This window comes from Maniola jurtina, chromosome 7 (genome assembly GCF_905333055.1).
Source record: "Maniola jurtina chromosome 7, ilManJurt1.1, whole genome shotgun sequence".
Classification (NCBI taxonomy): Eukaryota; Metazoa; Arthropoda; class Insecta; order Lepidoptera; family Nymphalidae; genus Maniola; species Maniola jurtina.
In genome coordinates, this window is record NC_060035.1 from 1861762 (window position 1) to 1885251 (window position 23490).

Sequence of the window (23490 nt, forward strand, 5' to 3'; positions counted from 1 at the left end):
TGCTTGAATACTCTTACCATTATGCTAGAAGTTAATAGAATTCTAAAAGTTAGGATAAACCTAACCAACCTTAACTCTCCTATCGCTCTTCGCACATAATTTCGAACAAAACTGTATTGCCAGTATAAGTGATACTAACCTGTGACTTGGATCCTCCTACGATGTTAACGCCCGGTCGCATATGCAGAGCGTTCTTCAGTATAAGCGCTAGGTTGAGAAGCCTCGCTTTGGGGTTATCGTTGCGCTCACGCACTTTCAGTAAGTCTGTACGTCCCACCAGCTCTTGGAACGTTCGTACGCCCACCTCCGACATATGAGTACGCACCTACGGACGATTATGATTAAAATAATTGCTATTCAAAAAAATCCAATAACTATTTAAGTAAGAAGATATATTATATGGCTTGAGGCTATTGATCACTCCTCACAAAATAAATATATTGACAGAGCCTGTTTATTAAAATAGTCAGATAACACAAGATAAAATTGAAAAAAATAAGATTCGTTGGGAATATCTCCAAAACATTATTAATGTTATTAAAACAGACTAAAAAATCTTTTTAATAATGATGCAACAATTTAATTCAATCCAAATTTAAAGCAGTGAGAACATAAATAAAATATAACACCATAAATATGGTTCTGCGAAACGGTTTAAACATAAATTGAATTCTGGCGTATGCATTCCTAGCATGTTTCACGCTTATTTTCTAAGGGAAATCGGTTTAATAGATGGGTTTAGTAGCGTATGAAAAGGTTTATAATATTTTTAGTTTTTTTAATTGGTTTTGTTTTGATACAAACCTCTTCGGCCAACATGAACAGATAGTTGATGACGTGTTCCGGCTTGCCGGCAAACTTCTTGCGCAGCACGGGGTCCTGGGTGGCGATGCCCACGGGACAAGTGTTCAAGTGACATTTCCGCATCATGGTGCAGCCTGGGGACAAGTTGCTTATTTAATAAGGAATCCTAAAACTGCCGTTCCACCAAGAATATACAAGAGGGATGTGTCTAAAGCCCATCAATATGATTGCTTAATGTTATAGCTTTTGTCTGAGCTTACTCGTCGAAGAAAGTCCAAGTACCTAGCCTGAAAACCGGTGGTAGAATAGTATTCCAAAATCCAGGGGTTTCTTCAATGACGAACTGAACGAGCGAACTGAAGTACGATCACGAGCCTCAGTTATGACTCACGAGACAATGACAACAAAGAGGAAAGGAAGAGGAGTTAGACAACTTACCTAACGCGATAAGGGGTGCAGTACTGAACCCGAACTCATCAGCGCCGAGTAGAGCGGCCACCATCACGTCGAACCCGGTACGGATCTGACCGTCCGCCTGCACCACCACTCTGTTAACATAAATTGCGTTTTTATTGCCAAGTTTAAACATGTCTCAGCAAAAAAACCCGTTTAAACTAGTTTCCTCCGTCTGCCCAGAGGTCACTATATCACTCACCTAGACCTCAAGTCGTTCAGCACCAGCACCTGATGTGTCTCTGCGATGCCCAGCTCCCAGGGCAGGCCGGCGCTCTTGATACCGGTCCACGAGCTGGCGCCAGTGCCACCATCGTGCCCAGAGATTACTATATGCTCGGCCTTGCCCTATCAAACAATAAAACGATATTAGTTGTTTCTTCTGAATTGGTATATTCTGATCTGCGGGGTAATTCGCTAACTCAGGTCTAACAACTGAATGATAGCCAGCAAGCTTACTTCGAACGCATTGAAGGTTTTATACGAAAAAATATTTCAATATCACGCTGAGAAGCAGCAATGTAGAACCAATCAAACTCGGTGGTCTCATCCAACATCATCAACACTAAGTTAGTGAATCACCTAGCAGGCCTAGTCGATGAGGATCCTAAGCTGCTAAAATAGCGGTATGGTTTCATAGACAACCCTTCCCTCACTTCCCTTTAAATAGATAGAGGGCTTCAAGCGAATTGCAGAAGTGACATATTAAGGCCATTGGGCGTGGAAAGCCGTACAGGAGACCTACCTAGCAGTGGATATTGAAGATAGGAGATGTAGACCTTACAAAGATCTTTGCGATTGTGCATCTCCTGAGGATGCTCCGGTGTCGGAGCGAAACGTGCGTCGAGTGTGTTTTAGTGGATTTATGTGGTGTTGCGTGGTGGTACTTGGAGCTTGCTTGGTGGCTAGTTTTTCCTACATGCTTAGGAGTGGGAGGGCGGGTGGTGCATGTCATACTATACAGATTTGGCTTTTTTAGCAAATTAGAGCAAATTAAGCTTTTGATTCATTGGATATCTATCCTCACCTTAGCGACTCCCGAAGCGACGACTCCCACGCCTACTTCAGAGACGAGTTTCACAGAGACCCTCGCTCTAGGGTTGGCGCATTTAAGGTCATAGATCAATTCCGCCAAGTCTTCAATGGAGTAAATGTCGTGGTGAGGTGGAGGCGAGATCAGACCAACGCCTGGTACGGAGCAACGGGTCTTGGCGATCTCTTCAGTCACTTTGTACCCTGTGGGAAAGGACAGAGTTAGCTTTGTACAGAACATGTCACGAAAATTAAGTATTCAGTAAGGTGTAACAGAAAAGGTGTATAACACTGTGTGTGTTATAAAAATGTTATTGTGCTAGACAATGTTTTATAACGTTATACAACTGCTTTGTGGGAGCACCTAAATACATGCTCAAAACGCCCCGGAAATCATACCTAAGATGATATATTTTAACCGCTAAGGTGTTTGTGCACTCAACCGTATTTGGTTTGTTTCCGTGATTCGTGAAAATAGGATTTGAAGTGGCCGTCATACAAATACGTATAACTCGTGCGCATTAACATGGCACCTGGCTCGAAAACAACCCTCCTCCCACTTCCAAGCGCGATGTCCCGCTCTCGCCGAGCCGCCGCGCCGTGCGAGACCAGTAGCGGGAAGTGGGAGGAGGGATTGTGTTCGAGCCAGGTGCCATGTTAATGCGCACGGGTAATACTCATTCGATTTGATTTTGACGAATCCGTCAAATCACGAATGAGTGCACAAACGCCCTTATACATAAAGATAAGAAACTATAATCTTAAAGTGATTCTCACCAGGTAATTCACCACCCTCCCCTGGTTTAGCACCCTGCGCCATTTTGATCTGCAGATCATCCGCGTGAGCAAGATAAGAAGCGGTCACGCCGAAACGACCTGATGCTACTTGCTTTATGGCTGATCTTTGGTTGAATTCCGGGTCCTACAATAAATGTAACAAGTGTAAATTAAAAATTTATAACACCCCCGACGATCCAAAGTATCTGAGTTTTCCAAAACATCATTTTCAAATAAATAATTATGTATTTAGGCAACGTCCATCTTGACAGCTTGACATTTGTCTATTGACATAATATTATGAACCTAACGGTTATCTAACCTTCTTTTCTAGAAGAAAACTAGAAAAGAGCTGATAACTCTTAAACGGCTGAACCAATTTTTTTTAGATTATAGCTAAGAACACTCTCGATCAAGCCACCTTTCAAACAAAAAAAACTAAATTAAAATCGGTTCATTCGTTTAGGCGCTACGCTAGACAGATACACAGATACACAGACACACAGATACACAGATACACACGTCAAACTTATAACACCCCTCTTTTTGGGTCGGGGGTTAAAAAATATATATTTTGACCCTTTTTAGTAGCGTAATAGTTAACCTTACGCGAATAAATTTGATAGTAGGTATGTTAAGTCAGTTTTTTTGGATAATATAGTAATTGAATCAATGAAATTTTTTCTTTTTCAGACGATAATTTAAACCCCCTTATATTACGTTGAAATAGGATTTGAATGTACCTGGTTAAGATAACGGTCGGCAGATTCACCTCCCTCTCCAGTATTAGATTTTCCCCCAACACGGTTCATTGCAACTGCCAGAGTCGAATGCGCTTCCAGTGAGATTGAACCGAAGGACATCGCACCTAAACACGAAAATAGGAATTTTATTGTTGTGGATTCGAAATAACAGTGCCTCTAACGAAGAAAGAAAAGACTGAAGACTAGAAAAACCTACATAAAGGGTAAAATTATTACAGAGAATTGTATGAGATATGTAAAGCAATATTAAAATTACAAGCATAGCGCATATCTTACTTTTTTATTTACTATAGGCAACCGCTTGACCACAATCACACCTGATGGAAAGTGATGATGTGGCCTAGGGATGGGGAGTGATGACGTGGCCCGAGAGCTCAGCGATTCGTCAACTTGTGACAACTGTCAACCCTGCCGCACCACTCCACTACCGCAAGAGCCTACTCATTTATGCGCTATAGCGAATTTTCAACAATAAAAACCGGCCAAGTGCAAGTCAGACTCGCGCACTGAGGGTTCCGTACTCGGGTATTTTTTCCAACATTTTGCACGATAAATGAAAAACTATTATTCATAAAAATGAATAAAATCTGTTTCAGGATGTACAGGTAAAGGCCCTTTCCTATGATACCCCACTTGCTATAGTTATCTTACTTTGAATATTTTTTTTTAATTGATGTGACCAAAGTTCGCGGTTTTCAGATTTATTCGTGTACTTGTGCTATAAGACCTACCTACCTGCCAAATTTCATGATTCTAGGTCAATGGGAAGTACCCTATGGAAACCTAAAAGCGATGTTAGAAATAAAAAAGAACTTACCTGTAGCGAATCGTTTGACGATCTCGGAAGCCGGTTCAATTTCCGATAGAGGTATCGGCTCGTCTAACTTCACGAGCTCGAGTTGGCCGCGCAGCGTACACGCACGCACGGACTCCAGCGAGCTCTCCCTACGTACACAATTTTTGTATGTAATACAACAACAAAATCGAAGTCCAAGACAGGGACTTCGTCTGTGATGGCGTTTGCTGGCGCGCGTGCTGTGCTTGTTTGGGGGGGTTTTTTTTTTTGAAGAGTGGATGGTTTTTGTGTAAGTTGGTGTTTTTTGGTGGTGGAACTGACTGGGAAGCGCTCTAAAGGGGCGCCGCGCGTATGTCGGCGGGCGCCAGCGCAGACGGAGTCCATACTTGTATAGATTCAATAACTTGAAAATAACTACAAACTTAACATTGGCTTATCAGAGTAAAGCCAGATTTAAAGAAAAAAAAAAAAAGTCCAAGACAAATCATTTATTCAAAGTTTTTCATTGTCAATTGTTGAATTTATAAGATAACTAGACTAGTTTACACCCGAGACTTCGTTCGTGTGTCCACAAACAAACCTCTATTTTAACCCCTTAGTAATTGAATTATCGAAAATCCTTTCTTAGCGATTGGCTGTCATAGTAGCTATCTGCATCATATCTAAATCCACGTGGACGAAACCGCGGGCATCGGCCAGTTTGCAATCAAGTTCTGCAGTAAGCGAGCAAACATTTTGTTGTATAATTCTTTTAAAATCTCACCTGAATCGGTCGTAAGCAGATTTGCTATTATTAAGAGCTGCCTCCTGCAGGTTGGCGATGGACATGGGATCGTTGATGTGCTTCTCACCGCCAGCACGCCAGTGGTAGTTGCCAGGATTTCTGTTTACAATATACGTTTATTTAAAACATTCTATCAGACGCTACAAATAAAAATATCTAAGGAAATGTAAATCAAGCTCAAAAATGACACCATGTACATTTGTACAACTTACTGCGGTAGGCGGAGCTTATTAAATATACCACGCATCTATTTGACAACATTGAGCGATGCCAATATATATTTTTTTTTAAAGAATATTAGTCAAGTTTATAAGTAATCTGGGGAATATTGGTCATTATGATAAACTAAGCTTGGTGTACTACTAAATCGAACTAAGCATAAAGCTTGTGCTGGGAGTAAGAACGACAATTTGAAAAATCTCATTTTATGTAACGAGTAGGTTTATGTGGTGTCTTGTAGACTTACCTGAGCACTAGCATGTCTCTACAATCCCCGTACGTCAAAGCATGCCTGTCAAAGGTCTCTTGTGATAGAATCTCGAATGTTATACCACCTAAAACAAACACATTCGTTAAAAAGACAAATCATTGAAATGCCTAATCCACACATTTTCAGTCTTCTGGCTCCTTTATAAAAATATGAGATGTATTCCTTAACGACTAGACACATGATAATATTAAGGCCAATAGGTCAAGTAAAGTAATTTTTAAATAGAAAATAAATTCATCACTCACCAATCCTTGATTGAGTTCCCCTAAAACACTTTTCAATAACTTCTTCACTCAAACCAACTGCTTCAAAGATTTGCGCACTCTTGTATGACTGAAGCATACTAATGCCCATCTTGGCCATGACCTTGGCCAGGCCAGTTTCCATGGCCTTCTGATAGGCCAAGTAGATGTCCGCATCAGTGAGGTTTGGGTCGATTAAGTTGTCGTTGCGTAGAGCGAACGCTAGCTCGAAGGCCAGGTAGGGACAAATGGCGTCAGCTCCATAACCTAAAAACAAACAAAAAGTAGAAATTGTGGTTTCAGTTCTGTACGAAAGAAGAAAATTCTGGAAAGATCAGAGTTTTTAAAACAAAGTTTATTCAAAGAGCACCTATTTTTCACTAAAAATAATAAACTAGGAATCAAAACCTCCGTTTCCATCTCTGTATACCTATTCTACATGAAAAGTCAAAATAAAACCAAATTAAAGTCAAAATTAAGATTTTTTAAAAAGATAGAGACAGTTCATTTTCGTGCGACCAGTTGCCAATCCATAGAAGCCTATGGTAAGGTCTTTCTTAGAGTTGAAATGAGCAAACAGGAATTAGGGTGTCACCTAGAGTTTGCATGTGTGGGGGAAAAAACACTGGCACAATGGCTGATCGAAATACACCAGGCACCCAAAATGGGTGAAATGTCATGTCACTATATGAATAACATTATTTATTTGCTAACTTACCAAGTAAAACGCACATGTGGTGAACCTCGCGCGCTTCAGCAGTCTCGACAATGATGCCGACCTTCATGCGCTGCCGAGTTTCAATCAGGTGGTGATGTACCGCTCCTATACAACATGAACAATTTGTGAAGGCATGTCAGTTAATTCAAGAAAATACTCTCTGAGCAGAGTAAAGAGCAATTTTTACTTACTTTACAGTAGAGAAGACGATGCAATTTTTTTTTAAATCAAAAATAGTGTTATTAGGAATACACAATCTGGTACTAGGTGATGGAGTGTTAGGCACAGGTTCAAATTAGGTGCTTCGTATGAATAAAACCACGAAAATGATTTGAGGCACACACTGTAATTATTATGGAAAGCGAAAGATACGTGTTTACATGGCAGCGGTCCGAATGCAAGAGAGTGAAAAATAATGTTCGACTGATTGACTGTCATACATTACAAATTAGGCTTTGTTGGTGTTGCCAACACTAGGGATACAAACAGGAGGGACTCAGAACTGGGTCTTACCAAGCGCTAACAGAGAACTGACGGGAACTCTGGTAGGCCCCGCGTTGCGGTCGGACAGAACCACCAGTTGGTAGCCCTCGACCGCCGCGGCGTGCGCCTCGCCCGAGATGTACGTCAGCGACGCTTCTAACCCGTGCCCACCGTCCGTTATGTTGAACGTGCAGTCGATCACTTTCGTCTATGAACAGGAAAAAATTGTTTTAAATATTATTTTTACTCTAATTTAACAATGTTATCAAAGTTTTGTTTTTAAAATATGGCCTAATATGTGGACACACCATACTTATGCTAGTACGATTAATTATATCGAAACGTCATTTCAACGCCGCGCGTCACAAGTACGCTAACAATATTTTGACTTACTATTGCAATTTTTTATGAACACTTTTAATTCACACTCCAGACACTCCATTTAATTTAAACGTGCCAAGTATTGAATATTGAAATAGCAGATTTTTTTTTACAGTAATTAAAAATTAATGGTACTTAATTGGAATTTCCTTTTACAAACTGTAATCATAAAAAAAAATTGTCTGTTGTTATACTTTTCTGATAGCTAATATCCTCTAAGAAGATAAACAATAATTTATGCTACCGGAATAATAATTATTGATACTTATACATACCTTCCATCCTCGGTAGTTGGTCCTCTTCAAAGCCTCAAGGTCAGTGATGGAAAGGATCGGCTGTGGTAGGAACAGTCTATGTACGAAGTCGGGGCTAGGTTGCAGTATGTTGGCCGTGGGACCAATCGGGCACAGCAGTGACATTACTATCTTCTCCCTGAATAACAAATTACAATATCTAAAGCAGTGGTAGCCTAATTTTCTCCAACACACCGAGAAAAGTAATGATTTAAAACTTATTTGGTGGTTTAACGACATATTATATGGTTGATAACGGGTACGTACATGCTACAATTAATTTGATTTGTCGATATTTCGACTCAGTTGCATGAGTTATGGTCACGAAGGACAGTTTTCAAGTTAATTATCAAATTAATCGTGGTATGCGCCCATTATCCACAATATAATAAACCGAGAAAAGCTCAGTTTCCAGCTATAGACCGCGACAGATTGAGATGTCAATCAGAGTGTGAGGCGGGGAGTCGCCCGCATCCGGTTAATGCGGGGGCTGTGCTGGTGTGCGGGGAGTTCCCTGCCATATTGGCATTTCAACCAGTCGCGTACTATAGGTGTGTTTGACTGCAGCAACCAGTTATCAAGAATCTGATTGGTTTTTGTCCTGCATGGTTTTTTCCCTCAACTAAAAAAAACCCCAGTATACAAGTGGTTATGTTACTGATTGAATGAATAATACAAAACATAAAATGCGAAAGATGCAATTTCAAGTATTTTTTGAATGAGTCAGTACATTCTTCAAATATGTAATAATCTTTAGAAAGTTAGACCCTAACGTTTAACAATTCTTAGTTCATAAGCTTTTGACATACCTGAATGGATCAATGGGTGGATTGGTGACTTGAGCAAACAGCTGCTTGAAGTATTCATAGGGCAGTGGCTCAAAACGGGACAAGCAAGCCAAAGGCGCGTCGTTACCCATACTGCCTAGTGCCTCTTTCCTGAAACAAATTTATTACCTTAGTTTGACATCGAAACTTAAACATGATCGAACAGGAAGAAATATCTAAATATATAAAAAGACTAGCGTCCCGCCCCGGCTTCGCACGGGTGGACATTTACTTTTATTCTATGGAATAGTGGTTATAATGGCTAAAATATAAATGTTTGGTTTATACTATCGCGGACTATTTGTAGGCATTATTGAGTTCTACAACTTTTCTATAGAAGTCAACCATACATCTCTAACCATTTAGGCAGCGTTCGCGAGAATCGTTAACGTACGGCAGTTTTTTCGACGCCTTACTCCACAATTTTCACTACCACGAAAAATCCTATCTATTTTCCGGGATAAAATATAGCCTATACGGATTCGAAAGAATTCCTCTAAGTAATGGTAAAAGAAATTTTGAAATCGGTCCAGTAGTTTTGAGCCTATTCAATACAAACATACAAAAATACAAAGGTTTCCTCTTTATAATATTAGTATAGAAAAGCTGACTGACTGATCTACCAACGCATAGCTCAAACCATTGGACGTATAATGACGTAGACATAGTATTAATTCTGATAATAAAATCAAAGCAGCTTGGGATATCATCACAGATGAAACTGGGAAACGTAAAGTGGAAAATAATAAATTGGAACTTAAAATTAACAACCATATTACTGACTCCGACTTAGAAATAGCAAACGTATTTGAGGACTTTTTTCGAAACATTCCAGTTACCACTACCAGTTCCCTTAACTCGTCGCCAACGGAAGCCTACACTCTTCTAAGGAGCAATGTTTCTGAGTGCAGTGTATTATTTAAATTTGAACACGTTACCCCATATGATATTGTTAAAGTATTCAAATCGCTAACGTACAAAAAAACCGGAGACCTATGGGGAATTTCAGTAAAAGTAATCAGCAATATTATTGATATTGTTGCTCCATATCTTGCTCTAATCTTTAATGAGTCCGTAGATTCAGGATCCTTTCCAGATCTTATGAAATACAGTAAATTAATTCCTCTTTTTAAATCGGGTAGTAAAACTGACCCAAATAATTACAGGCCAATTTCAATTTTACCGACTTTTAGCAAGATATTTGAAAAAATTATGCTCAACCAACTGCTCCAGCACTTTAATCTGAATAAATTACTTCATTCGGAGCAGTATGGTTTTACTAAAGGTCGATCAACAATCGATGCGGGCGCAATGCTTTTAAAGCATATATTCGATGCATGGGAGAACTCACAGAATGCTATTGGAATTTTCTGTGATTTGTCTAAAGCATTCGATTGCGTTTCGCATGAGACTCTCTTGGCTAAATTGAACCACTATGGAATCAAAGACTCTGCGCTTAGTCTCATTGCGTCCTACCTCAGTGATCGTATACAAACTGTATGTGTAAATGATGTGAAGTCATCCGGATCAGCCTCACTAATGGGTGTTCCACAAGGCTCTATCTTAGGTCCCTTCATGTTTTTGGTATATATAAACGATTTACCATATTTCGTCCAAAATAATTGCGATATTGTACTATTTGCTGATGATACGTCTTTGATTTTTAAAGTCGATAGAAATTATAATAATTTTGACGATGTAAATAGAACCATATCGCAGGTTACTCATTGGTTTACTGTTAATAATTTGCTTTTAAATGCAAAGAAAACTAAGTGTGTCGAATTCGCATTGCCCAATACTAAGACGGCAAATGATTTTAATTTAATGGTAAATAATGATATGTTGAAAGTAGAAGAAACTACCGTGTTCCTAGGGATAACTTTAGATGCAAAGCTTCAATGGAACGCCCATATATCAACACTTGCTGGTAAACTCAGCTCTGCTGCTTACGCTGTTAGAAGGATTCGACAGATAACTGATGTGGAAACTGCAAAAATTGTATATTTTGCCTATTTTCACAGTATTATGTCTTACGGAATCTTACTATGGGGTAAAGCGGCAGATATTGGAAAAATTTTCGTATTACAAAAAAGGGCAATACGCGCAATCTATAATTTAAAACCGCGCGATTCCCTACGAGAGAAATTTAAGGAAATAGGTATTCTTACAGTAGCTTCTCAATATATTTACGCTAATATAATTTTTGTACGACAAAACATTCATAGTTACAAAAAAATCGGTGATTTCCACGACCGGCAAACTAGAAACCGTGATAGGCTCGCATATCCTACGCTCCGCCTCAGGAAAGTTGGAAAATCGTTTGTGGGAATGAGTGTAATATTTTATAATAAAATTCCACAATCAATTTTAGACTTGCCTTTACACAAGTTTAAAAAATCTATTAAAAGTATGCTCCTGAAAAAAGCTTATTATACAATCGAAGATTATGTAAATGACAAAAAAGCTTGGATTTGATGCGCTCCAGCAATACACGGCGCTGCAATTGCTTGTATACAGTATGGCATATTATTGTAAATTGTACATTTGAAAAGAGCAACCGCCGAGTTTCTTGCTGGTTCTTCTCGGTAGGAACAGCATTCCGAACCAGTGGTAGATTATTTTGACGATTCAAAAGCACTTGTAAAAGTTTAATTGAATAAAAATAATTTGAATTTGAATTTGAATTTGAATCCGTTAACCGACTTCATCCGCAGACTACACAAAATTCAAACACCTTTTTTACCCCCTTAGACCTCATTTATACGAGAGCTTTCTTAACGTCCGTTAAAAAAGCGTACGATTAGAACACATGTATTTCCAAGTATGTTCACACGTCAACGCTTTCTTACACAGAGGTTGAATTTTCAAAAATCCTTTCTCAGCGGATATATCTAGTGTCTACGTCATAATAGCTCTCTACTTCGGTCACCTTATCCTTTTATATGTTTAAATGTGTACACTTACATTTATGCTGTCAGGAATCATACTCACTTGTTCTGTATCATTGGCAGGAGCAGCATGTGGATAGATTCAAGGGTGTACCCAAACAGTCCCAACCTCTTATCACTCAAACCCGATATAGCAACGTTCTCGAAACCGTTGGCCACAGAACCGTTCTGGAGTGACACCGATTTGTGGATGTCTTCCATCGTTATCTGAAAATAATACATTTACTTATGTAAAAAAGGGAAACGAAACGGTTACACAGGTCAGAAGACATATTTCTAACTCACCATCTAGAAAATTTTATATCATGCAGCATGAAAAAATAAATTTACTTATTTTAATAAATACTATGTTCAATTTCTGAACTGGTACTACTTTACAGTGAATTTCATCCAAAACGGAAACAATCAGATAGAAAAATATAGGTTGTGTAATTTTGTAAACAATTTTATTAAAGTCATTGAACTACTTCACCATTCACACACACACACAATCATGTTCAGAAATAAACAAACAATAGCTCGACTAAAGACTTTTTTTGGTAGTTTTGTGACGATTGAGTACAATTTAAACTGCACCTTACTTTAACGGAATAACATCTAAATTTGAGTGAATTTACACCCACCTGTTCCTGCAGCCACTGTGAGTGCGGGCGACTGCGCGCGATCTCCAGTTTAAGTTCCACGTCTTGAATGATCTTTTTGGCTTCAGTGTCCACCAGCAACATTCGGCCGGGTTTTAGACGACTCTGTTACATACAAACATACTGTGCATCAGCAAAATCAATAACTATACTAATACTTATATAATAAGTTTACTTTATGTAAGGGCAATCAATCAATCAATCAGCCTGTTAGCGTCCACTGCTGGACATAGGCCTTCCCAAGAGCGCGCCACCACATACGATCCTCCGCCTTCCTCATCCACCCACTTACCGCTGTCTTCTTAAGGTCGTCAGTTCAGCGGGTTATAAGTCGTCCCACACTGCGCTTGCTGATACGCGGTCTTCGCTCCAGAATACGCCTGCCCCAGCGGCCATTAGCACTTCGGCAGACGTGGCCTACCACTTATAATATTACTGACCTTCAAAATAATCTTTTCAGGGTCGACATCATATACCCCCACTTCTGACGCCATGACGAGAATGTTCTCGTTAGTGACGTAGAAGCGAGACGGTCTGAGACCGTTCCTGTCCAAAATGGCGCCTGCAACAAACAAAATATTTGTCAAGATCGTATTATTTCTCAGTTGAATAATAAAAAATGAGCGTTCTTATTTTTGAGTCGTTCTTAAAGCGGTTCTAGCAATACTAGTAAGAAGTAGCTACAAGGTCTCAGGCACCGTGGTTACCACGTCTTACAATCTGAAGATATTAAAACTAAATATTATAGCGAAACGCATACAAGCTCACCATTTGATTGGATACACTTTAAAATAAGTTCCTTAGTTTTGTCAAAATTTATTGAACAAAAATCCAAAAGATTGGGAATTGATGTGTAAAGACTACGAGGGCTCCATAATCTAAGAGAAGTTTTTAAGACACCACGGTCATCACACCCTTAGACAATGTATGGTTTCTGCAGTGGAGCTAGAACTAAGCACACAATCCGCTGAGCTAGAATCCGAGAGATTCGGGATTGGTGCAGAAAGGTACCAGGGCGCCATAAACTAAAAGATATTGCGTACTCACCAATATATCTTCCATCAGTGAACGACACCAGAGCTGGCCCATCCCAAGGCTCCATAGCACAGGAAGCCCACTGGTAATAGTCCCGTTTCTCCTTGGGCATCGTCGGGTCATTGTGCCAAGCTTCAGGCACCATGGTCATCACCGCCTCAGGCAATGTACGGTTTCCGCAGTGGAGCAAGAATTCTAGCACACAATCCGCTGAGCCAGAATCCGAGAGATTCGGTTCAACTACTGGATACAACTTTTTCAAATCTGCAAAAAAAAAAAATAGAAAAATTAAGTAGTATCTTGAAGATGCAAAGGCTACCTCTTGATTTTCCATGCATGCCATTATTAAAGCTCTTATATGTATATGTCAAGACTAGCATCGGTTCTAAAAGCAGAATGTATTGAGAAAAACCGGCTAGAGGGAATATGTATTTTTGGAGATGTTAGACAGGCTAAGGACCTATCCAATCTCATTCATATTTTGATACAGTATCAAAAAATGGAATAAAAACATACAAACATCGGATTCAAAAGCGGGCTGTCAAACTTTTGTATAATCAAGAACTAACCAGCTCGTTGGAAAGCCTGGAGCACCGCAGGGACGTAATTTGCGTGTTAGGCGATAGGCCTTTATAATGGGGAGTGTTCTCTCTATTACAACGAGGGCCACGATACGAAATCATGATGAACGGAATAAAATAAGTACTTATTTTATAAAATCGGATTCGAGACTCACCATCTCCAAATAGTTCGCTCTTCATGACTCCCTCGCGAGCCTTCATCAGGTTCACATTACCTCGTAATGTATTTATTTCGCCATTGTGGGCAAGCACTCTGAAAACAGAGATATTCCATGTATGATAAAAGTCTTAGGGGTTTGTTAGACAATCAGTTCTAGATAATTCAATTTGTTATTCATGAGTGATGAATGATTGATGGAGAGAATTATTCTTATTTATAGTAAGATAGGCTACTTTTTATCCCGGAAAAATCGATGAGTTTCAATGGGATTTTTAAAGATCTAATTCCACGCGAACGAAGACGCGAGCATCAGCTAGTTAGAAATATTTCTTCTGAATTTGGACAAGTTAAATCATTATCTTAATTGTTTAAGTACGACTCTTGATGATCGAGTTCAAGAAATTTCTAACCCAGAAAGTCGTTATTAGCTCAAAGAGTTGATGGGGTCCTTGGAAACCTTGAAATAGAAGGATCCATCGAGGAGGAAAAATTACCTCAAAGGATGGGCTCGTTCCCAGCTGGGGAAGGTGTTGGTGGAGAAGCGAGTGTGCACCAACGCCAGGTACGTGGTGAACGCCGGGTTGTTCAGATCCTTGAAGTATTCCTGCAAAAGCATACAGTATTATATTGTAATCTGTTTAATTGCCTAATAAATTAAATAAAAATAGAATAATTAGTTTCTAGTGATATCAAAGTTTTTAGTAACATGACTAGTACTGATCCGGTAGAAAACTGACAAAATTATTGGAAATAATTTTTTCTATGCTAAGCGTCATGTCATGAATTAGTTTTATGCAGTCACTCAAATGTTCCTGAAGCCAATACATACTATAATATGAGCTTATCTAGAATCTAGACCTCTCATTCTTATTTGGCACTAACTACTAACCCATAGTTGATTGGAAGTCAGAAGCCCCTTGTAAACAACGGTCTTCAACGACAAACTGCAGATATAGAATCGGGCGCCTGGCACCACGAGCTCATGGGATGCTCGCTTACGCAGCACGAATATCTGCGAACACAAGACGACGTTCAAAGTAACAGCCACCAAGCGAACGGTGGTAAGGAAAGGGTATATTGTAATTCATATAGGGTTTGTTTACGTTTGCAACGACGAGCGGAGATCCAACGGAGACGAGCGCGGCGCGAAGATCTGAAATGAAAGCTTCAAGAGTGCTTTGGGTCCTAATGGTTACATGTGGGAGTTTGAAATCGCAATTCGTTCCCATTGCGAGTTCATACTCTGACGTATGACGTGATAACATGACGTGTGTCCGGTTAAGTTTCTCGCTCCAATTTTTGTCTTACCTGTCGTGCGAGATGGTTTTCGTCCGCGTTATCGCCGGTTACAAACACTTGTCGCATAAATGGTTCCGAGTTACGAGCCACCTGACCTGAAAGCGAGCCAAATACGGCCATTACTGACTGAACTTTTCGGTCTACCCTATGTTACAAACTAATCTATCGTTACCTATGGATAGCGCGCGAGGTGAATACAATACCAAGGAATGAGCTACTTAATGGTGTTGCTGTGACACCATAAAATTTTAATACTGAGATTACAAGTCAGTATAATATTTGCTTACTTCTTGACTTAAATAAAAATAAAGTTTTAGACCTTTATTATCTATGGCATTCAACTCGCGCGTTAATATAAAAAAATACCTGAAAGGCAAAGTTTTGAGTATCTAAAAATGTGTTGTTGCGCTTTGATGGTAATGATGACAATGATTTTTTTAGCTCAAAACTTTACAATATGGTTTCGAAATGCCCATTCAATTTGACACACAATTTTACCATCGAAGCGAAATATTTTTTTTAAATCAAATATTAATATTTCTTGAGATAGATAGAAAATTGACCAGAATTTATTAAAAAATCTCTTTAAAATTGGGAAATCTCAAGACAGTTGATCAATTACTTAGTGATTTTACTAGAACAGTACGGACTGCATTTTTAGGATTATTCAATAACATGTTATGAGGCAACTTTTTTAAAACCAGCCGTAGTCAATGCAATTGCAAATTCCAGTCCGTACAGTTCGCTCAATAAGGAATAATTCCATTCATTTGGCCCACTTCAATTTGTTGCGAGCCGTGATTGGCTATTGAATACGAACATAAATGGGTGTGCACAAATAAATGAATGCTCCTTTCAAATTACGTTACCACGTTAGAAAAACTCACATCAGACTCAGTGATAGTATAAAATGTCTATAGAATATATAAGAGTATTTCTGTTTATTTATTCTTAATCCCTGATGTAAACACTCTCAGGAGTTAAACACTTTACTTTAGCTATTTTGTATGAAAACTTTTGAAAACTTGTTTAATGTTATGGGAGTTTCTCAAAACTGATTTGTCAGAGTCCGATGAAGTCAGAGTTTAGTTTTATTCAAATCATCTTGATTTTACAATTAACAACCCATGTTAAATTATTAAGTTCTTCTCCAAAAACCAAACATTTAAGTAATCGTTGGAAATCCATGATGCCACAAAGTCGACGGCTATTTAGTTTCCAGATTAAATAATATTTTTGACCACAATCATTTGGCATTAGGAAAGCAATTTTATATTTCTTATTTAATAGAATGATGTGAGTTTCTCTATGAGAAACACTTCAGAGTTTTTAAATTAAACAAACCGTTAGGTCAAGCATGGCAAGACCGCTGGGCCGCGTTAGGACCGACTTAGGACTAGTGTACACTAGTGACCTGGAATGATATTCGCACACTCGCAAACTGCCCTTGTATGCATAATTGCATATGCATATGCAAAGCTGGACAAATGTTCGGTGATATGTGATATCGAAACAATTCGAAAATTAAAATGATATCCTCAACTGATCGTAACGGCTTTGTATTAAAATATAATATGATGTTACGGTTGAAACCCAAAGTGTGATTGCATCTAGTTTTATCTGGTTACAACTAGATGCGACCGGCAGTAGTTGGCTAAACTAAGGTGTACCGGATGCATTCGACTGAAATTGGTTTTACCAGTAGACTCGCCTCGTCATCCCTTCATTAAGCTTCACCTACTCGGCCTTCGTTTCGCTAGGGATGACGGTGGTTCGCTTCGCTCGCCATCACCCTCCCTCGCTCCACTCGGCCTCCTAAGCTCGCTTCATTCAGGACCTCCTTCTCGAGCTTCAGGCTTCGTGCTTTATTAAAACACTCTAGGGGTACGATAGACAAGACTGAATCGGAGCCAGGTTGATTAAATTTTGTTCTGGGTGCTACATTTCCCAAATAAGTAGTCAAATATTGTTTAATCCAATGTAACCAGTTATCCAAGTTTTAGCCATGAATAAGTAGAATAACCTACTTAACCAATTTTACTGCTACCGGACGCATCTAGTTGTAGCCGGCTAAAATTAGATGTAACCGCACAGGCTTTTAGCCGTAACTTATCAACTTTAATAATAGTTTTTAAACCAAAAAAAAATACAAGTACCTATATTTGATTCATCAAATGTAATGTAAGTGAAAAAATAATATTGAAGAAATCAACACTAAATATATGATACAATGGCTAGTTCTCTGTTGTACACAATCTAATTTAAATGACAGTTCAAAATGTATTGCTATACCTTTCATAATGCTCTTTGTGGATAAGGATAGCACTAGATTTAGATCTTTCAATTCGTATCATTTAAAGACTGTAGGTAAGAATTAGCCACATTATCTCTGTAGGTCTATCTGTTTGGCGTCTACGCTAAACCGATCTTGATGGCCACAAGATAACTATTGACTTCTGCAAAAAATAAGACTATTTTTATTGTAAAATTGACCCATGGTTCATCAAAATACCAATAAAAATTCTTGCTATCTCCTCTTAATAATGTTTTTATAACTTCGTGTTTTGTCTTCTGGGTAGGAAACAAATTCCGAAACGAATGATAGAACATTATTTTACCAGCGGTTCTTGACTATTCACAAGACTTTAAAAACTTAATATTAGTAGGTACTTATTATTATGAATTAGTAACAATTCATATTTTTCATGTCATCGTTAAATAATGGCTATTTAATTTTAAAGCCGTTACGAACAATTTTAAACATTTCCATTTAACGTTTAACAAAAAATAACTATGAGAATCTACAAGAACAATGGATCTGCATAATTTAACATTTACTAATGTCTCTGTATAGTTAAGAACAACACAAAAATTTGCGTAGTTAAATACGTTAATTCTTTTGGTATGATTAACAAAATGTAAATAGACCTAGGAGCCCACAGAGTAAAAAGATAGACAGGAAATCAGCTGAAAGTGAAGCATTTTCGGCAAACTATTCTACCACCTCAGGAGCTATTGAAATTTTTCAAGTTAACGTTAACTTTTTAAGATGGACGGAAAATTTACGAGAAAACGTGAAACCCTTCATTCTATGACAGATTTACAGTCAGTTAACGTTAACTATAAAATAATTCAGAGCCCTGGACCATTAATCGCTATACGAATCAATCAGTAATACAAGCATGGCAAGTTCTTAATAAAGAGGTCGTAAAGGAGACGGTAAGTAGAAGTAAGATACACTATGGACCTGAATTTAAGATCTATAAGATTGCTATTTAACAGGGCTCTCTCCTTCACTCGTTTCCACTCGTTTCATACAATCGTAGTTCCAATTTCATTTGAATATTAAGCAACCAAAGTCCATGGAATTTTGCAGACATATTCTAGAAACTAATATCTGTGTCTGTGGTGTTTTAGATTTTTCTAAAAATATGTAAGTAGTTTTAAAATTATAGGGGCTTAAAGATTTGTATGTAAATTTTAAAGACCGCGTAACTTTGAAACCGAATATTTTAACAGAAATCTGGAAAACCACAGACATAGATATTAGTTTCTAGAATATGTCTGCAAAATTTCATGGACTTTGGTTGCATAATATTCAAATCAAATTGGAACTACGATTGTATGAAACGAGTGACGGAGAGAGCCCTCTTAAAGCGAAAATTCCTGTCTGCAGGACTTGTTTTAACTTAGCGCTCATATTTTAAGATTTGTATATCATATAAATTTTTCTGCCCATTGCGATATTTTTTGCAGATATATATCTAAACTTTATGAGCAATTTTTTCGCGAGAACTCTGTCTACCTTTTTATGTTAAGCGCAACGCCACCTACAGAGTAGAGTGAAGCCGAGCTCAGCCTCTTTTGTTGATAACACGTCTTTAACTTTATCAATTTTAGGGTGTATGTACAATCGTTGTATATACCCGTATTTTTTTTATTGTTATCTACAAACACAATTTAAAAATCATGGTAGAACGCATCCCATGCAATGCGTACGTCTGCGCTTGACTACTTAAGTTTTTACCTACATTAACTACATAATAATATGTCGTTAAACCACGAAATGAGCCTAAAATACTTAGAAAATTTGAGTTGTTACAAAAAGACTTTTTCAGCTCCACTTCGCTCCGTAGGTATGTGTTGCGCTTTATGTATTGAGCCCGACCTAGTCTCTAATTCTAAATGAACATCAAATCAAGAGGTATAATATGATGTAGTGTATGGTATAATAACAAACTCTTACCAATACTATTGTTATTGGTCGGAACAGTTCTCCAGCAGATAACAGTGAGGCCGAGGCTTTCGGCGAGCTCCTTGAACTTCTTCTCAATTTCCTGATGGTGGAGCTTGTCGAGGAAGAAGATGCCCGTGGCGTATTGGCCGAAGGGCGGGAGATCGATTTGGTGGCTGTCTCTGTAAAAAAAAGAAAAAAACAATGTAAAGCAACCGCTACTTTTTAACCCCCGACCCAAAAAGAGGGATGTTATAAGTTTGACCTGTATATCTGTCTGTGGCGTCGTAACTCCTAAATGAATGAACCGTTTTTAATTTAGTTTTTTTTTTTTGTTTGAAAGGTGGCTTGATCGAGTGTTGTTAGCTATAATCCAAAAAAATCAGTTCAGCCGTTTGAAAGTTATCAGCTCTTTTCGAGTTACTGTAACCTTCACTTGTCGGGGGTGTTATAAATTTTTAATTTACACTTGTTACGAAGGGCTTTATTTCAGACCGGTAGAATAAAGATTCCTTTTTTCATGCCTTGGAGGGTACGTTGCGTTGACACATCGGTCCAGGTTGTCAATCGTCAAATTAAGGCTGAGATCTATGTACATAAAAATCGATAAAATCTTTGGCATACAGCTGTTCTCACAGCTCATCATAGTGAAATTTAAATAAAATAGTAATCATAAAAATCTAAAGTTAAATCTGACTAGTAAGCATCCTGTAAAATAAATATTCCACTGAGTAAAAGCTGCCAAAAGAAAATTCAAAGTGCAGAATTCTACACCGGAAAATGAAAAGAAAAAACATTACTTGAGTGAAGCTGAAAGCATAACAAATATGATATATAAGACTTTCTAAGACCTTGATATATGACGAGCTAAAGTAGACTCTATCGCATTGTAGATTTGTACCAAAATAAAATATCACAGAGTGAAAAGGTTTCAAAGGTCAGACGAAAAGGTCAAAGGGGTGAAGAAAAGCGCCCTTATTACGAAACTGATGCAAAGAGATAATCACTATTGGCCGAGATTTTTGCAAAAACACAGGTTTATGGACCACAGGACGTATTCACGTGGAAACTCACATAGAAAAGCATAGCTATTTATCTATGTAAAAGAAGGAACTGACCGATATTTTAAGATAATGGTGACTATTAATTAACGAGACTTACCAGTAAAAAAAAGATTAGATTTAATGATAACAACAAGTGTTAATTAAAAATTTATAACACCCAACAAGCGAAGGTTACAGTAACTAGAAAAGAGCTGATAACTTTCAAACGGCTAAACCGATTTTCTTGGATTATAGCTCAGAACACTCTCGATCAAGCCACCTTTCAAACAAAAAAACCTAAATTAAAATCGGTTCATTAGTTTAGGAGCTACGATGCCACAGACAGATACACAGATACACACGTCAAACTTATATTGTAACACCCCTCTTTTTGGGTCGGGGGTTAATTACGTGCCGAGCACTTTCTGATATTTTTTATTTAAGCCTGTATAATTTACTATGCCAAGCAAAACTTCAAGAGGATATTATAGGCAATTGCTTATACCATAAATTTGGTCAATACAGATTGCGACGATAGCATCTAGTTTCGGAATCGGAATATAGGGGTAGCACCATTAGCACTCAGCAGTCGTGACTGCGCGCGCATGACGTCACGGCAGAAATGATGCGCTATTGACCAATCCACGGGCGCTTATTCGCATCAATCTTCAGTAGACACTACTGATGTGATATATCACTGTGTTATATCAACCACTTTTCATGACGGGCTCGCCAAGGTGAGACAATAGGAAAACTACTAACCCAGATGTTTCCAATGGATGGAAGAAGATGGAAATGAATTTTAATAGGGCTCTCTCCGTCACTTACTCCATACAATCGTAGTTCCAATTTCATTTGAATATTAAGCACAGGCATAGACATTAGTTTCTAGAATATGTCTGCAAAATTTCATGGACTTTAGTTGCTTAATATTCAAATGAAATTGGAACTACGTTTGTATGGAGCGAGTGACGGAGAGACCCCTCTTAAAGACACTCATTCAGCCGTCTAGATCAGTATTCTGTTGAGCAAAGAGACAGAGCAAAGAGCTTACATAGGTATTATGACGTGTGGTAGGTATTACGAGCTGATTTTGATGCAACATCTTCCTCATTACGATTCTGATATTTATTTATGTAATAGTGACGACACTGAAGTAGTTAATAAGTAGATAAGTACATGATACCTCATGTGCGTGACGATAGAAAACTCACCGCACAAATCGTGACGTAAAACGATAAGAAAATGTTATTTTTAATGCGTAATTGTGCAACCATTGTCCTATCACACATTTGATTATTTCACTTGATCAATAGAAAACCATCCTTTGATCAGCTGTCAGTTGTCAACTCAGAACTGAATGCAATGAATAGGTTCTTACAACTGATGTAGGAGCCGAAGAAATCAGATCTTGTGCGTGCGTCTGAATGATCAATTTACATTGCGGCGGAAGAGAAAGGAAACGAAGTTTTTTTAAGAAAATTGTTCATTGCGTTTTGAACTTTATACCCATTAGTTAACGTACAAATTAGCTGATGCCAGTCGTGGGAAGTCTCAAGAATGTTCCCGAATTCTCGGCAAGACGCGATACCCGTTTTTGGTCTCATGTATGATTTGTAGGATACACATTACACGACGTAGATGCTAATATTAGGTTTGTTCTTATAAGGATATATCCTCAAAACACAGATTCGCAAAACGAAAGATTCTCAAAAGGACAGAATATAAGGGCATCGAGGGTTCCGTACTCGGGAATTTTTTCGACATTTTGCACGATAAAACAAAAACTATTATGCATAAAAATAAATAAAAATCTGTTTTAGAATGCACAGGTAAAGCCCTTTCATATGACACCCCCTTGATATAGTTATCCTACTTTGAAAATACTAAAAGGTAATTTGTTCATAAACACATTTACAGACAGACAGACAACAAAGTGAACTTATACGGTTTCCGTTTTTCCTCTTGAGGTTCGGAACCCTAATAAAATAACATATTATATCCTGTCCTACCTAGGTATAGTTCTGACATAATTGTTACTAGAATAATTTCATGGAACGCTGCAATCAGCAAACAGACGAATAAGTAGGTAGGTACCTACCTTGTTCTGCTAAACTTATCAGTCACTTAGCTAATGAATCTATTATGACTTGAGAAACGAACTGACATTGTTTTATATCTGTGGCAACTGGCAGTGTTTATTTGATTATCTGCAGAGTTCTAAGAATTTGCATAACATGGGAGCTTGCATGAAATACACAGGCGTGACGTCATATACATTTGATGAGATGACGTACTTTTATAGTTAAATCTAAAATGGTTAGCATAGTTAATGATTAGTAATAATGGCTAGCAGCGAATGTGGAATGTGAATTTTAGAAGACCCCTATTTAATAATTAATATGAAATTATTTTTGACCTACGCATCATCCCCGTTTCCCCTACCGGCTGCCACTGCCAGAGATCAGACCCGGGACTTCCCAAGTGCTCACTGCTGTACCAGAGAGGTCATTAAATTGGAATCATTGTCCTTGACCGTGGTACAATTCCCAAGTTTATATGTCAGATATAATTAGGTATACCGAAGTCACATTTTATTGATCTTTCGTAGCAGACAATAATCCAATTGCTTTACTAGGTGCGTGAAATCAAGTTAACATTAATTCTTACTAAGCTTTGTCTGTGCGTAAAAGGTAACCAATAAA

General features: G+C 38.2%; 1 protein-coding gene across 4 annotated transcripts in view; it reads right to left on the bottom strand.

Annotated features, from left to right (window-relative positions):
* LOC123866946 (glutamate synthase [NADH], amyloplastic) overlaps positions 1 to 23490 on the bottom strand; it is an 80959-nt gene that overhangs the window by 16056 nt on the left and 41413 nt on the right. For 2 of the 4 annotated variants that reach the window (XM_045908742.1, XM_045908741.1), the window contains exons 4-28: positions 19755 to 19924; positions 15518 to 15603; positions 15099 to 15221; positions 14704 to 14813; positions 14205 to 14302; positions 13481 to 13732; positions 12874 to 12995; positions 12416 to 12538; positions 12078 to 12080; positions 11836 to 11999; positions 8827 to 8955; positions 8000 to 8156; positions 7374 to 7551; positions 6861 to 6965; positions 6146 to 6409; positions 5877 to 5964; positions 5390 to 5509; positions 4648 to 4775; positions 3810 to 3934; positions 3067 to 3211; positions 2285 to 2493; positions 1460 to 1605; positions 1243 to 1352; positions 805 to 938; positions 140 to 325 (exon numbers count right to left, since the gene is read on the bottom strand). In XM_045908742.1, coding sequence (XP_045764698.1) covers positions 140 to 325; positions 805 to 938; positions 1243 to 1352; positions 1460 to 1605; positions 2285 to 2493; positions 3067 to 3211; positions 3810 to 3934; positions 4648 to 4775; positions 5390 to 5509; positions 5877 to 5964; positions 6146 to 6409; positions 6861 to 6965; positions 7374 to 7551; positions 8000 to 8156; positions 8827 to 8955; positions 11836 to 11999; positions 12078 to 12080; positions 12416 to 12538; positions 12874 to 12995; positions 13481 to 13732; positions 14205 to 14302; positions 14704 to 14813; positions 15099 to 15221; positions 15518 to 15603; positions 19755 to 19924 — 3475 coding nt within the window. Of the gene's footprint in view, positions 1 to 139; positions 326 to 804; positions 939 to 1242; positions 1353 to 1459; positions 1606 to 2284; positions 2494 to 3066; positions 3212 to 3809; positions 3935 to 4647; positions 4776 to 5389; positions 5510 to 5876; positions 5965 to 6145; positions 6410 to 6860; positions 6966 to 7373; positions 7552 to 7999; positions 8157 to 8826; positions 8956 to 11835; positions 12000 to 12077; positions 12081 to 12415; positions 12539 to 12873; positions 12996 to 13480; positions 13733 to 14204; positions 14303 to 14703; positions 14814 to 15098; positions 15222 to 15312; positions 15657 to 19754; positions 19925 to 23490 lie in introns of those variants that run through there. The other 2 variants (XM_045908744.1, XM_045908745.1) reach the window with 2 other exon arrangements.